The following is a 17,048-nucleotide window of genomic DNA, read 5'->3' as shown; positions in this document are numbered from 1 at the left end:
ACGCCAGCTCTCACTGCTTCTGTGTAAGGACCTGTTGCACTTGGAAAAGTGGAATTCCCACCACCCTTTACAAAAGATTAATTAAGTCACGACAAATCCCCTTTGTGCTGCCCCTGCAAAGCAGCAACTTCCCGACACTTGAGGGTCACTGAAGTGATTATGGGGAGGGTTCCAACACTGAGCAGCAGCCACAGCAGCCTGGGGAACACCAGTGACCTGTCAGAAAGAAGCAAAGCACGTTCGTTAGCCAGGGACTTCGGACACAGGTGACAGTACACACGGGACATCCTCATGTGGGATGTGCTTTTCACGTATTAGCTTATTATCCATTTAAGGCAGCCGTTGGCAGCGTGATAATGTGCTTTGAGATTTAATTAGAAGACAATATTCTACACTGTATACGAGAGACTTGGGGATTTATTTATTCCCCCTGTTAGTTTAGGGGAGGGTCTTCTCCTGGAGGAATTTTGCATGAACATTTCGTTGCACGGTTTACGTTAAGTGCTACATCAAGAGTACACATTCACAACATCGTATTTCACGTGATTTTATTTATAAAACTGTAATTATCTAACAAATTGCATATAAAATGATTTACTTCAAGTAAATACAGAATACTGCACAACTATTAAAACTATTGTATTGTCCATCATAAGTGTATTAAAACATTCCTAAAAAATGCCTCTATTAAAAAACAAAAACCCAAGAACACAAGTAGCATGATCAAGACCACTTTCAATAGCTTACAATGAATTACCAGGAAGTTGCATTAACTCCCTCAGTAGGCTCCAGTTACATCCATTGAGATCAGCATGTGATACAATACCACAGTCTAATGCTAAAGATGACAAGGAATGCATTATGCACCTGATCTATGCTTTTCTCCTAGACTTGAGATAACCAGTCAGAAATGAGAAAACTAAAGCTCCAGTCAAACTCTACCGGGCATGCAGTTCTGTGATAGCAATACTTTCAATCGGTAAGCGTAGTTGGCTTTTACAATCAATTTTACAACTGATAAAAAAAGGAACAATACATTCGTATAAAAAGGAATGATACACAAGGGGTAAATATCAACACCTTGCCGTCCACCCCACGATGAATCAGAGATTCAGTTGGAACTAATCTGGAATATACGCACCAGAGATGGGTCTGAGTCACAAAACCCAAATCCCAGTCTCCCCAGAGGTCAAGGTCATATCAGGTCCATCTCTGCTATGTACACAGCATGAACATGAACACATGATGGAGCTTTTTGTTAACACATTTATATTGCCCAAACACAAAAGGGAGCTATAGCAGTGCTGCCTGGTGCACATGAGCAGTCACAACACTTATTTTTATACTGCATGTTAAGGGAGAGAGGTTTTTTTTGCTTTTCCTCAAGTGGCAAAATTTAGTAGCTAATGGATCCATAAGGGCAGTTTCATTTTGTTTGCTTTAGACAGTTTCCTGACCAATTGCTGATATCTGAAGGGAGGGAGGGACTGGAACAGGAGATGGGGAATGGAACCTTCAGCAGTGCTCGACACCAGTTGAGATCTAATCTCCTTCCTAGGTATTTACAGAACTGCTATTTCAATGCACCCAAAAAGCACACACAGCAAGAAGGGAAACAGAATCAAAAATTCACAGGACAGTTTCTCTTGCAACCAGCACTGTTAATCAGAATCAATTTTACCAAGGCCATCTCTAAGGTAGTAAAAACACAGACTAACATCCAGGACAGTTCTTATAGCACCATGATTAATCCTGCCGCAAGTGATGGCAACCCCCCATAGCTGATAGGGGGTGCTGACTCCAACCCCATGTTTTACAGCCTAACGCTGCTGTAACGCCAAGCAGCAAAGGGAACGGGTGAGGGAGGTCCTGCTGCCACCAGAGCCACAAGGGCTGCCCGGGGTCTCTCGTCCCCTGGTACCCCTGGATCCCAAAACTCCCGCCTCACCTCCAGCGCCAGGTAACGCCTGAGCCACCGCTCGGCTTTCCGCAGCAATTCCTCACGGTGGACACCTTCCACATCTATAATAAACACTTGTAGGGTGAAAAGCAGTCATGTGCAAGAATCGGTTAATCTGCATGCTACTATTTACATTTCAAACACTATTTACACACCAGAGCTACAATGAGCATCTCTCTCAAAGGGGAGAGAAGGCGGCTTTCGGGAAAGAATACACTTAAGCGAGCATCTCCGCAGCTTCAAACTCTGAGGGGCACAATCAAAATGATGGATTTTGAAGCAAAGAGATCCTACTGCTACTGAAACAGACACACAGAGACAAATCAAACATTTGTCTAGTAGGCTATTAATTTTAAAAAAAAGGATTGAACAAAGGCTCGTGAATATGGGGAGTATGTAAAAACCAGAGGAGCAAGGACTCTGATATCCTTTGGCAGGGCTCAGTGGAGAACCAGTAAATGGCTTTAAAGCCAGGGCTACTGCTGAAGCTACCAGACCTCTCGTTAGCAATGCCACCATCCTGTCCCATGCTCCACAAGGGCCATAAGCCTGACAACAAACTTCTGAACAACTACTGCACATTAATTAGACCGCCCTCTGAACTCGCATCTACCCCACCACCGCACCAGCCTGGCTCGAAATCGCCAAGAAGTCGTATCACCTACCATATCTTATTGCTTTAGAAAATGAGCCCATGTATAGCCAGCAGTTGTGCTCTAGTTGCAGCTCACCTGAAGTTTTTTTACAAAGCTTTCTGGAAGAAAACTTGCTTGCATTTGGCAGGCTCTGACAATAATAGATTGATTTCCAGGGCCTCCCACAAGCTTTCCAAACTGGACACCTATGCTGCTGATGGGGGGGGGTGGTATTTCTAGGACATCTTGCCTGATCTGTAGACAAAAAAAACCACGTGGGATTTAAATGTGCAATATAGACAGCTAAACCTGAACATTCAGTATGTACCCATCAAACAACTGCAAAAATGAGGAAAACAAGAGCATCTCTTGGGAGTGGGGAAGGGGGAAGGATCAACATCTGCAGCAATTAAGACAAGCTCTAGAAAAATAAGTTATTTAGTGGTTTTTCTAAGAACAGTCAGTCATTCTGGGGCTCAACAGAAGTGTTGCACATCTGTGCGCACACGTGCAAGTAGCGCTCACCTCCGAGCATTTACTCTCCTACCAGCCTGACGCTGCCAACAGCACGTCCCGCAGACTGGAACTCGGAGAGCAGTGTGACAAAGCAGAAGGCCAATACAGTACAGCTGCAGAAATTCAAGTAGAAGAATGAAGTCGTCTTCAGAAGCCCACAGCAGCGACAGCAGTATCAGTGGCAACAAGGAATGTTTCTGTAATGTACACTATTATTCTTTTTCTCCAAAACAAAGCACTGGGTCACAATTAGGTCTATTGGGTGGAGCGTTTATTTCATCAACCACGCTTCCCTGATTTCTCCACGCATCATTTTGTCTCGGTGCAGCAACACTGATGTTGATGATCTGTCTGTCCTGCTGCTATTGGGCAAAACGGTGCGTCCCTTTGGGAGGAAACAAACACCAGCAACTCCTCCAGTTGAGGAGTGGCTAAGAAAAACATAACACTGCGGTGAGGTGGAACTAGCTTTATTAAGGACAGCGAATTGTAATTGCTTTCAAAGGCTCTAAATGTAAAAATTACTCTGAGTCACGGCTGGCCTTTAACAGCAGATACCAAAGGATATGGAAGCTGCCTGATTCAGAGCCAGTCAGTGGGAGTGAACCAGAAGAGGATGAGGTAATGCTCAAAGAGAGGACAACAGGGCTGTCTGCGGCATCTATGGAGCACCAGTGTGCTGCCCACCAGCCTTCAGATGGGAAAAAACACAGCCAGCTAAAGCACAGAAAGGCAAAATGTGCAAGGGTGAGTATACTCACATGTTGAAGAGTCACGGGACCAAAAAGGACCTTAATAGGTCAGACCTGCCTTCTATCCATCCCGCAGAACAAGGAAGCTTTGGCAGCAATGCATTCACCTCTCCTACCCCACACGCTTCGTTTTAGGAAACTCACCTCGGAAAGATGCTAAGCTCTTACAAAGAGGTGCTACACACCCTTTGCCACTGCCTGAGCCAAGTAGGAGATGAGAGCTCACAGCTTTCAGGACTGGGTCTGCAGACACTGAGAAGGGTTATACAACACAGGAAATGTACACAAAGTGCATTAAAACTACCCAAGCCATGGTCAGGTTTGTAAGTTCAGTATTATTGGTGAAGAAGAACAAATCAAAAACTCTGTGCTGGATGGAGTCCGATCTAATTCTTCTTCCATTATTTGTGCTTTATTCCAAATTCTACTCTCTTTTGTCCAATTCAAAAGAGTCTGTCTTGGCTGATCCTAGTACGCACTTCTATTTGAAAACTTAATTCCATTGCTTCAAGAAAGCTTTTTGTTGCATTTAGAGCAACAAAGGGAGACATCTCCATAGCAAGGATTTGTTCACTGGAGGTAAGCATTTACTCTGGCAGAAGTTGTTCTCTCCAACTTCCAAGGGGATGGGATATGATCTTTCCATTATCACATGCATTTACCAATAAATAAGTTTGAATTAGACTGTATTAAAACATATGCACAGATTTAAAGCACTGGAGTGTCACAGATTCTTACTCCACAGCTCATGCAAGTGAAAAAGAACCAAAGGACCAAAGCCTCAGCTAGGAACAGACCAAGGAATTATCTTAAAAGAAGTTTTGCACAAGTATATCAAAGCACTAATATTAGTGAGATCCCTAAATACATTAGGTTACACTAAATTCCAGAGAAACAAAATATTTAGCCGCATCAGATACATACGTTTTGATTTTTTTTTAATTTAATATATAATTCATTCTTTAAATAATATTATTCACTTGGACCCAACATCCACACTGCTTTCATACATTTATATAGTTATATCCCATCCTTGCCTTAAGAGACTGATGTCCTAAGGAATGGCAGCAACCAAAGGCTCTACCACCCTAGTTTGTCGAATATAAAACTCCTTTCCCTTCATAAAAGGGTGAAGAAAGATGTTGATAAAATTAGGCAATTCGCCTGGTGAGCTTGCTGGCTCCAACCTCAAATCATACAGGGAGATGGTTGGAAGCTTGTGTAAAAAAAGTTCACTTGTTTTAAAAACAATTTCTTCTACTGTACAATAGATGCATAGAAAGTTGCTTCCTGCTCGATGGGTTTCAGCCTGTAGCTACGTTTAGCTGTGAAAACAAGGAGATTGTTCCTTTAAAGAGTGGTGAGGAGAGAGACCATCTCAGGAATATTTGGCAGCTATCGAAGAGCTCATGACATGAAGAATAAACAGCATATCCACAGACTACAACGATGCAACTCTGTCCCACTCAATACACCAATTTAAAAAAAGTGTCCACTTGTTACTCAGGATCAAGAATACAGTAGAGATTCACGGCTCAACAGCTTTCAAACTGGCGGTTTAAAACAAAAATAAAATAGCCAGTGAGCAGCAGATTTTAAACAGCCCACTCTTCACTCCCCAACCCAAAGAAACGTAGTTCACTGCAAACTTGTACTTGGGAGAGAAGGCTTCCCTGGCACCCACGTCCATAAAGCTTGGTGTCGGAGCAACGCACTGGAGGTTTCAGAGGGTTTCGGTTGTCCAGTGTCTTGTTGTGGTTACTTCAGCAGTTTTACCAGCTGGCTCTGACAGCCTCAATGTCACTAACCAAATTCTGGGCTAAGCATATCCCAAATATCTGGAAAAGACAATAGTTTATTCATTTGAAGCACTGGACAACTCTTTTCACACAGGCAAACTCCCCTAGGTCATACAGAACTTTGACAGGAAAACAAGCAACAGAAAGTTAGAAATCAAACTAAGTGCTGGAAGAACATAAAAAAACTTCTGTAACCCCAGAATTTTTATAGTGCCACCAGTTTCCAGGAAATTGAACAGTTCTAGACTTGTTTCACAAAAACAACTTTAAAAGGCTTTTGCTGCTCCTTTAAGCAGCATCAGGAACAGCAGGCTGTCTATACAAACCTCTACCTAATCTTCATCTAACACAGAGTGTTAGTTTTGACCTGCAGGCAGTTGCAAATAAAAGAAAGCATCCCTACAAATACAAATTAAATATTCTTTAACACAAAGAAAGCCCCACGCACTTGGTTCCCCTCACTAAAACCTATGGATGTTATGCTTCTAAGTGCAACTGGCACTGTATGCAGTTCCCCCCTCATATATTCTATTTATCTATCGTTCTTTTGTGTAAGTCATTACAGGGAATGTAATGTTTACCTGCAGTAATGCTATCCCAATGAATATACCAGCAACTATGGTAAGATTGTCCTGCAACCATTTCTCAAACTGAGGGACACAGCCTTTAGTGTAGATAACAATCTGCTGATCAACTTCCTGCCAAGGAGAAGAGAGAAGAAAACAGAGATAATTACATTCAACTATCCCATCAGTAGAATAACCTGTTCTTGCAAAAGGGATTCAGATGGTAAAGATACCACATTAAAAAAAAAAGAACATGCTTACTGGTTTTTGCCTTGCATCATAGCCACACTGAGTATTAATAACATCTTCCTAGGAAAGACAGAAGAGAGGCAGTTAGTGAAGTGTCCCCCAAACACCCTCTCCCAGCTTCCCAGAGTTGGTCCTGTACGTAAATAAGACAATCACTCTAGCTTTGGTCACCATTTTGCTTTTTAAAAACTTCTTCCTCTTCCATTCAGCGCTATTAATTATTTGCAACAAACAAAAGCACACAGTCAAAATTACTTCCAGTTCTCATGGCAGCAAGCTGGGAAAAGCATTCAGAAGTCAAAGTAAAGAGATTAGAGAACATCTATTTTAAGTGAAAGAACCTTCTGCTGAAAAGGTTTTGTCTATAGTGCAAAATGTGCCAAGACTACTGTTAATATTTTCAGGATTCAGTCTGCAGCGCCAAGAGTTGAGAAGGGGCAGTTCTGTCATAGAAGCTGCAAGTTCTTACCTAGGATGTCTGCAGAAATACACACAGTACCTAGTTCCTTTCCAAAAAATAGGGAAAAAAAATAAGAGATGGGATAACGTGTTCTTACTGTCTGTTCTTTCTTACAGGAGCTTGATAGTTATGGGAAAGGCGATGATTTCCCTACTGTCTCTGCTTTAGTACTCCCAAAGCAAAGGTAATAAAATGAGCTATGCCAGACTTTTCCTGCTGAACAAGTGCTACCCATTGGAAGCTGAAGCTGCATTTACTCTGTATACAGTGTTATTTCAGGGCAATAAAATGAAGCAACTGCTTTGGTGCCAGCCACAATGGCAGCAAAATATTAAGTCACTGATTCGTATAATGACAGCGAGCAGAAGAAGGAAATACTCAAGGAAGTGGGGAAAATCAGCAGATCTTAGCCAGGTGTAACGAACAGCAAAATTTAACCAAATTGTGGGAAGTGAGAAAGGCAGCCAGCAGAGAAATCGATTTTGAACGGCAAACTGAAAAAGGTATCTCCTCCCATCAGAAGTTAAAGTTCCCTTCTCTATGTGTTTCCTCACTTGGGGCAAGCGCATCAACAGGTCACATCCCACCAGTTGCCCACGTTGGATTCCCTCAATGGACCTTTAAGATTTGAGCAATATGTATCTTTAATGAAAGGAATGCTTGTGTTCCAGGATCTAAAATATAACAGTGAGCACTTCAAGGCTGTAGGAGCAGGTAAGATTCCAGAGGGATTTTAAGCTTTCCACTTTGTACTTGCTTTATCATCAGTGTCTTCTGCCTTTAGCCTTGGAATTTGTTAATCAAAAGATAGTGTGAAGAACGAAATGTAAATAAATCAACTTTTCAACCTGCTAAACTACAGCAAAATAAACTATAGGAGTCTAAACTTGTTTTAAAAGAGAATTATTTTGGCCTACCTCTCAGCACTTCCTGATTCAAGCTTAACTAAGGGCTAAACTAAAACTAAGTCCTGTTCAATCAAGCATTCACATAACCTCCTCCATCAGTCCAACACAGCATTCTCATTCCAAAAGCGACAAATTTGCTCTCCCATAGAATAAATGTGTGTTTATCACTGCAATTGAAACAGTTGCAATTATATCCATCTGAAATTTTTAGAAACATTGTTAATTTTAGTATTTATTTAAAGACAATTAAGCATGCTGCTTCCCTACAATTAATGAGGCTTATCTTCAAATTTCTGGTTATCGCATCACCCCCTAAGAAACTGCATAAACATATACACACAAAGAGGAAGAGATAACTTTAGCATGGATTATGTATTTATAGGATTACCTTGCACTGCTGCTGCTGGTTCGGTTTTATAACAACTATATATTTAAAACTGGGTTGTGATGACCTCTTTGTGTAGGTGGGTGGGCAGATATGCAAACAGTAGGGGGCATGCTAAGCATAATGTAATGCTTGAGCATTTCTGGTTTAATATTTTATTAAAACATTTTTTAAGCTCTATGGAAGTCATATATGCAGTGTTAGCCACCTAACAGTTCCCATGTGCATGCCCACCCCTGTTCCAAGCCTTTCACTGTCAGTGAACTGCTCCCCTACACTTCATTCTTGATCATGTCTGTACCTGTAATACATGGCTCCAATGTTTTCTGCTTGATGATTGAGACTATACTATTTAAAAGGACGTGAAAACTTACAAAAAAAGATGTTCCCTCAAACAATTTGACCTTTCAAGTCTGATCTCAGGTGACTGCAGGACAAGCAGTAATTTTAAAGGGAAAAAAGAGCACGTAAATATGTCCATACCCGACTTGAGATTCTAACAAACATGCATCAGTTCTTCAGGCACAGACTCACTCACTCACTACCAAGCACAAACTGGCTGCAAGCCCTGGAGTGAGTGAGACCTTTAGAGTGTCTGATCTTAGAGCTGCTGGTTTTTAAGGCAGAGAATGTAACATCCTAATGATACTCAGTTGAAAGCTCATATCCTTCAACTCACTAAGTGCTTCTGCTTTTTCTACTTGCTAAAATTAATATATATGTTCAGCCAAGTCCACAGTTCTTTCATTCTAATGAAAAACAGCAAACAGCACAGAATGAAGACTTATGTTAGCTCAGGCTTTTTCCAACTGCAGAAAATTTAGTGGTTAAGCTGAGCTGCAAGTAGAAAAATACACAGGTTGGTGAGAAGGTAATGATCATGCATGACTTCCAGGAAAAAAACAATCTGATATAGAGTGATTTAAAACTGGAACATCAGACCCATCCTGTCCCTCTCGACTGTCACTTACGGCAGGGTCTTTAGTGCAGCAAGAGAACGGCACCCCACAGCGCTCTCGACTCGCATTGGAATCTGTGCAATTGAAGTAAATATTAAGGTTCCAGTCATCAGCTCCAAAAGCCCCACAGCACTGCCACTAGAACAAAGAAAGAGAGCTTCTTGACTATCAGAAGAAACAAATCTCAGCATTAGTAACATGAATTATGGTTGCCAGTCTCCCTCTAGCTTCCAATACAAAATCTGAGATTCCCTTTGGTTTCATTGAAGCTGGTTTGGTTTGGGGTTTTTGTTTGGCTGGTTGGTTGGGTTTGTTTGTATTTGTTTTGGTTTAAGACCATTCCAAACTGTAAGTTGTTCCAAACTTATCAGGTGATTAAAGTTATCTTCACTCCCTGCAATGCTGCTCTCTGGAGAGAAACCCATGGAGTGAGCTGATAAGCCTACACGACACCACAGAGCTGCACAAGCCTAACAAATTCAGACCCCAGGGATACTATAGAGCCACTATAGAGTAGTTTGCTCTCCAGACTCGCGCTGTCCCTGACTTATCTGCTACGGTTGCTAATCCAGCTAGGAGGGCAAGTTTTACTGTAGCATTTTGGTTGCAGCCAAGTGGCCCGTTGCTTACAGACTGTCCTGATCTCTGGCGTCCTCCCAACTGGACAAGACTAAAACTAGTGCAAGGATCCATGTCCTATTCCCTACTCAATTGTCTTTTTTTTCCCTCAAGGCATATAGAAGCAAGTCAAAAGTTAAGTGGCATTATTTTAATTGCAGAATGTGTGAAAATTAATAAACAGTATTGCAACCAACGCTTAACCCTACACAGGAGTTCATCAACACAGGACAGAGTACTGGGGCAAGAAGGCACTGGAAAAATAACCTGTGTGCAAAAGCCAGTGCAAGACTCTTTTATACACACTGAACAAATTACAGAGTTTAAGCCACACAAGTGTGTGCATCTCTGGCTTCACCCTTCCCTCCAAAGTGCAGATATAGCGTCATTTAGAGATTTCCCGTGAGAACCCTCAGTTGCCCACCTCATTAGGCTAATTGAATTAAACCTACTTAAAAAGAAAGAACACTGTTTCACTCAGACCAGCTAAACTTCTCTGCCACACTGCAGTGTGGTGTAGCACCTCTAAAACTACACCAACACTCATCCCAGAACCAAATGAAGCTCTTTTTTTTTAAACATATGTGATAGCTCCTGCAATAAATGATTTTGGACATCCCTCCCCCCAGGAACCCTAAAAGATCTTCGTACACAAATGGAATATGCTCCACAAAACCCCAAAACAAGACACTGAGAGTTAACTTGCACATTTGACACACTATCTCGAAGTCTTCAAGAATAAGTCACCCCAACTCTCCACCTTGGTTTGCTCAGTAATACATCAACAAGTGAGCCACTTTTCACAGGTGATGTGTGTTTATATAAGTTCTATAAAGAGAAATATCCATATATATATATATATACATGGATATATATTCAAAAGTATTATATGCTAGAATATTTCTGTTGTTCCTTGAAGAAACCAAACAGGAAGGAAGTAAAAAGTAGAGTAGGTACTTCTCTAAAGTAAGCTCTACAAAAAAATAAATATAGTCCAAACTTACATATTCCTGGGTGAAGTCTATGAGGTTTTGCAAATCAATGTCATCTCGGTATGCTCTGATGTTGTTGTTTATAAAGAAATACAGCTGGTCCTTTATCCAGTCTTTGAAAACAAACGCTAAAACACCAGCAGTGAGCTCCAAGAAGAAAATAATTCCAAGGAACACAGAAAACTATGAAGAAAAAGGTTAAAGTTATTTTGCTTTATAACCAACCACTTATTTTTCAAGGCTCACAATTATGCCCAGTGTAAGGGCTTTATCTCTTAGTGCAAGTTCAAGCTATTCCAGCACACAGGAAATTTTAAATTAAAAATATGCCGGTTTTAATTAGGGCTGTAGTACAGGAACCTTAATTCTATTCTAACAAATAATAAAAATGCCAATTAATTCATACTTGGGACATTCCACTGGGACTTTCAAAGACGTCCAAGAGATTTCAACTGAGTTCACTCCTCCCCACCTGCAGGGCCCCCTGAAAACTCATCTTACATTTCTATGTAGGCACTTACATTTTCAAAAGCAGAAACAATCAATAGCACCAGTGAAATGCTTTCTAAGTGACTTTTTCTTTAGATACCCTCATTGGAAAAGCTTCGCCTAAGCGGACAAAGCAAAAATTGGTAACAGCAGAAATTAATTAATGACTGAGTCAGAGCGGAATGTCTATGGAATGACTCACATCCACATTAAAACCAAATGAGGCTGCTATGATTAATGCAAATGCAATGGATGCCAAAGGCATTACTAATGATCTGCCACTTTCTCTAAGCATCTCCACTGAGTCTACACTGTTTCAAACCACACAGGGGTCCTCATACACTGGAAGTCCATCCCTTTTGCAACTGTGCCTTTGCGTTTCATTTTAATATGCTCTCTGTGTTTGTTCAGATGCATTTTTAATTTCTCCTGCAGCTGCTGTATAAGAAGCTATTTCTGGTACAGCAGATGGGTGCATTTTAGGCAAGCTAAGAGAAGCAAGGAAGAGGAGAAAAAAGTGTTACAATAGCTGCCCTGCCTCTTTTTTTCTTCTTAAGCAAAACAAGAAAGAACAAGCTACAACTATTCCAAGCTGCTTTTGAAATGCCTCAAGAACTGTAACTCTCAACTGCCTCCTCCCCTTATACAACATGTCTGGGAGAGCCAAATAATGTAACTTGAAGGCAGCTGTTTCACTGGAAGCCTTTTCATGTATACATTAAAAGTTAATATAGTTATGAAGGCACAACTACTACCCAGGCTGTGCCCACCTCTGGAAGCTGCAGGGTGGAAGAAAGAATCTTGAATTCTTATTATAAATGGTGAATTTATCTAAAATGAACATTGTGCTGTTACCCATGCCTTCAAAGCTCACAGGAGGAAGGCTTTCAAAAAACCAGAACCAGGCTACTCAGCTAAAGGAGTTTGGAATACTGAGGTATGTTCATCCTGGGCACATTCTTCTCCCTTTCTCCCCCTCAGGCCCCAACAATGACATGAAGCAATGAAGCCCTTTCAAATGAGCAAAAAAGTCCAGAACTGAGGGTTATCAGCAAACAACCTCTCCTCATGGTCCTATCTCCTCTGTACCATGAGGGGAATTTGCACAGCAGAAATCACATGGCTCACATACACCTGTGTATCTACATTACTCATATTTCATGGGCAGCTTGTTAGGACTTAGAAGTTCAATATGCAGATTTTTAGCAACAATTTCTCTCTTTTCATGACAGCAAAGAAAAATGTTAGGCTATATCTATATGAAAAGCAATAGTTCCACGTTGTGATTCTTACCATCAATAGTTTGAAACCAGAAGAAACAAACGAACAAACAACCACAGAACAAAGCAGTAAACACTAGAGACCGGAGAACTGCGAAGTGTTAACAGCTCAGCAAAAGCGTTTCACAGAACAGCTGCAATGGCTACTTACAAATTTGAGAAGAAAGGTGTTTTCACGCAGAGCTCCAATGCATCCTGCAAATCCCAAAATGAACATAACTCCTCCTACCACTAGGAAGAGCCAAACTGGATCAAAGCCTCCCAGGTCAGTGATGGAGGAGATATTGGACAGCACCCCCTGCAAGAAACAATGATAAGGGATAACAAGCTTATTCAGCTTTAAGTTGTAAAAATTCTGCTTGCGCTTTTCTTTTCTAAACAGGTAGAAGACTACAGCAAATAAATGTTCTGCAGCACAGCGAGAAAACACAATTAAGAAAATCTTTGCATTCAAAAAGAGATAAAACCAGCAATTATGTGTACAATTTCTGAATCAATATGTGGAATGAACAACAAAATGTGCTTCTAGAGTCCTCTGTGAGAAACCCACAGGGCATTTTGCTGCTTCTATAGCTCTGAGAAAGTCAGAATATATATTTTTTTATATATATAGCTCTGCTGGAAAGTCAGAATAGGTATTTGAACAAAACTTAATCATATCACCAAGCCAAGATGCATTTGAAGTATCATATACATTGTTTATGTAAGCACACAGTTACACATCTTACAATAGAAAAAGCAATCAACAGCAAGAACATCACCTTGAATTTAGCGCTTATGCTCAGTATTTACAACAATTGACAGAAATTAGAAGTGAGCTCCTAGATTGCAGCATCTTACAAACAGTCAATTTTACGCCTAATTTTGATGAACTAGATACCTGGCCAATGCAATTTAAGTCATCTACAGTGCCAAAACCTCATTACACAAAGTGCAGCTACTGGCTAATCAGCAGGAAAAACCTGAAAATAACGTTAAGTGTCTTAGCAGGAGATAAGACAGTTTAAGGACTTGTCTTGGGAGCTGGTTTCCACTAGCAGGTTAGAATTATCATATGGTAAACCACGTATGTTGTGTTTTAGATATGACAGTCGGCACAGTCTGCTTGCAATCCATTGCCCCCTTAGCAGCAGAGCTTGGGTTGCAACGCCAGCAATCCTGAGATACTATTTGATTTTTCTGAACACATTTTGGCTGATGTCAAACAGATGGGACCTATCAAGAAGCAAGTAGGAAATCTTCCTTATTCCAGTGCGTTTGCACAGGAACAGTTACAGTTTCCTAAGCGCTTCTGGCAACAAAAAAGCTGAAGTATCACTATTTCTTCCTTCACCCCCCCAGCGCTGTAGGTCAACGCGAAGGACACTGCTAGAGCTGACATTTTACCATCAGTATCCTCCAAGAATCATGAACCCAGTCCACTCTGGACTCCCGCTTTCCCTTAGAACTCCTAGACGAATGTGTGGCTTGAAAAGCAACAACATAGACCTTTATTTACCTCAACCTGATTTGCGAAATTATTAACATCTTCATCCTTTTCCCTGTTCACATCCCCTTTGCTGCTTTGAAATAGTCCCAAAACAACAATCTGAAGGAAGTTATTTTAATTTCCAAAACTTGTCAGTTATGACTGTTCACAACTGTGTCTTAAGACCTGTGGTTGTTTTGTGGTTTTTTTCATTCTCACTTTGCACCACCCAGAACACAAAAATAGTCACGTAACCAATATCACTAATACGGTTCCCCACACAGTCTGTAACCACTTCAGTTTCCCAAGTGCAACTGGCATTGAGCGAGTAGTAAACAAAGATGCTATTCAAAGCTTTTCAGTTCTGTGGACAACAATAAACTAGGTAAAATACACACATGAATTTCTCCAACGCACACAGCAAGGTGCCTTAGAAAAGCCCAGCATGCTAAGAGCAAAAGTAAAACCTGACTACAACCCAGTTCCAAAGCATGAACAAGAAACCAACAGTGTGGATCACATTCTCAAACCAGATTCCGCTCCCTCCTACTACAGGAGGCTATTGCCTGACAGAGAAGGATGACTAAATAAATCATATTTAGCCCTTTCCTCCTACGTTACACATAGTACTAGTCTTATTGTCATTCATTAAGATGACAAAAATAGATGTAAGGCACGATATAACAGAATGATGTTCAGGCTGGTATTGCTATTCTATCACAGCAGAGCAGTTGGTACATCCCTTTTTCTAACTAGTGATGACATGGTACAAGCTGGACTGAAATGATCACTTATCTGTCACTGACAGATAAGCCTCCCGCTACTTTGGCTTCATTACATTTGCCATAGAAAAGAAATCAAAGACATAACATTCTGGCTAAGAATGACAAGCCAAATAAACTGTATAATCCAATAACACTCAGACCTTTGCAAAAGCCATGGCCTTGGCCATGCACAAGGCAGGAAACATGAGCTCTGCTCCAAGAGAACGAGACTGCTAAAATGACTCATTCACAAAGTTCAAGTTCTTTCTGTGTTTCCCCTCTGTGCCTGTATGGTTACCATAAAATGAGAAGAAATCCTGCCTTAAAGCAAACACTACTCATTTATTTTAACTTTACCCGATTTTGGAATTAATGGGCTGTAGTGTAGTAGAGTGAGTCAACAGTCACTGGAGAAAGGATGTTGCCTTGGTATTATAATTATTTTACTTCAAAAAAAATCCAAGAAGGATGAACAGTCATTTAAGTCTCCCTTCCTAAGGCAATTTATCTTTCTTTAAAACAAAAAACCCACAGCAAATTACTACGTTTAATCAAGTTCTTTCACATAATAAAATTCAAATTAAAGAAGAAACTCAAGTGAAATTCAGCTCACTTTGTGGACAGTCCTCTTAGAGAATCTAGTTATACTATAAAGAACTGTCAGTCAGGAGAAATATACCACTTTGCATTTTGTCACACTCCCATTAAAGTCAATAACAATAAGGTTTAGCGAATCAGTTGCGTATTGTTTTTCTGATCATGTCCTTTCCCACCTCACTTGATGTCCTAGCACTGCCACCAGTGCTAGAAACTCACCCAGCAAAAGTCACTCATCTCATCCCTGGTCTCCTCCTGGCTCCAGTTCCCCAGGGTTGCCATGATCTGACCTGTACTGAATTAGACCAACACCGGCTTTATCTGCCATTGCTTGCCATCCTTGCAAAGCACCTTTATGTGCATCTTTTACTAGTCCACATACGGCAATCATAAGCCTAGCTTATGATACATCCTGACAGCACAAAGCACATACTGCGTGTGCCCTCTGCGTATGAATCCTGAGTTATCAGTATTCCGGAGAGACATCTCAGGATATACAATTTTCAGAGAGGCTTTGACAATAAACCAACAGCTAGCAGCAGGAATGACAAACAGAGACGATGCTCTCTGCTTACAGCCAGAGAGGCACTGAGGTATCTGATAGAAGATTGCTGCTTGCTGCTGAAACATGGTTTTCCAGTCTTGTTTTTTTTCAGGACACTTATAAATATAAATATAAATAAGCTCTCCAAAGAGACAGCAAGGCAATATTTTAAAGAAAAACATATTTTGCTTCTGGCAGCAGGGCAATGACTAGGGAATATTATCTCACTTTGCGCTGTTAAGAAGAACTAAGCATACAGTCCTATAGGCATACACTTTTCCTATCCACCACAGTAATTTTGGCTGTAATGGCCACTTCTGGCTAAAGTTTGGCAGAGATGTACAAACGCCTGGTAGCAAACAGTTCCATCTTCATCTCATCTTTACCCAAAAGCAGAAGGGAATGCTTCCAGAGGTGCTTGTGCAGAGGATCAGGAATCTCATATTGTAACACTGCATCCTCCAGTGACACACTCTGAGTCCTCAAGCTGACAAGTCATACATAGACTAGACAGTCCTAGCCTGTTTGTCAACTGATCTCTTGCATCAACACCAGACCTAAACAAACCACCTGTAAATCCTTTAAAGTCAGGCTTTCTACAGATTTTTCTCAGCAACACTACTGAAGCAGTCTGCTCCAAGCTTTATTGTCAAACAGTTGCAAGTACTTCTGATGCTTTAGCATCTGAAGGGAGGAAATGAGGACATTTTTCTCCCTCTAAACCCACGTTCTCATTTTGGAAGTATGGTTTTTTTCTGGGATACACACACATCACTTCCTTTGTAGTTTAGGCATGTGCATAATCTTTATTTGGCAGTAAATACTTTGTGCAAAGCTACATACTCTAATACTTTTCTTCTCACGATGGCATAAATCCAGGGTTGTGCTGTAGTCCCACAAGGAGAGCCAGTAGGACATGTTCCCTGGCTGATCTCCAGCTCATCTGTTTGCTCTGTTCCCCCACCCTCAATTGCCTGCTGTACATTATTGCGTCCGGGATATTTAACCTTTTAATCCACCACAAATAAAAACTTGTTTGGGGCAGTGAGGCAACAAAAGTATCATCCATAATTGAAATAAAATCATTTGTGAAGTGTACGTCACTTC

The 17,048-nt window shown here is 40.9% G+C and overlaps 1 protein-coding gene across 2 annotated transcripts in view; it reads right to left on the bottom strand.

Annotated features, from left to right (window-relative positions):
- Positions 1-531: 531 nt before the first annotated feature.
- TSPAN5 (tetraspanin 5) overlaps positions 532-17,048 on the bottom strand; it is a 74,517-nt gene continuing 58,000 nt past the window's right edge. For both annotated transcript variants that reach the window (XM_005498019.4, XM_065062380.1), the window contains exons 3-8: positions 12,720-12,866; positions 10,812-10,982; positions 9,202-9,327; positions 6,490-6,537; positions 6,244-6,360; positions 532-5,701 (exon numbers count right to left, since the gene is read on the bottom strand). In XM_005498019.4, coding sequence (XP_005498076.1) covers positions 5,636-5,701; positions 6,244-6,360; positions 6,490-6,537; positions 9,202-9,327; positions 10,812-10,982; positions 12,720-12,866 — 675 coding nt within the window. In that variant the 3' untranslated portion in view covers positions 532-5,635. The remainder of the gene's footprint in view (positions 5,702-6,243; positions 6,361-6,489; positions 6,538-9,201; positions 9,328-10,811; positions 10,983-12,719; positions 12,867-17,048) is intronic.

This window comes from Columba livia, chromosome 4, assembly GCF_036013475.1.
Source record: "Columba livia isolate bColLiv1 breed racing homer chromosome 4, bColLiv1.pat.W.v2, whole genome shotgun sequence".
NCBI classification, from domain to species: Eukaryota; Metazoa; Chordata; class Aves; order Columbiformes; family Columbidae; genus Columba; species Columba livia.
The sequence above is the reverse complement of the archived record's forward strand: the minus strand, read 5'-3'. Positions and strand labels throughout refer to the sequence as shown.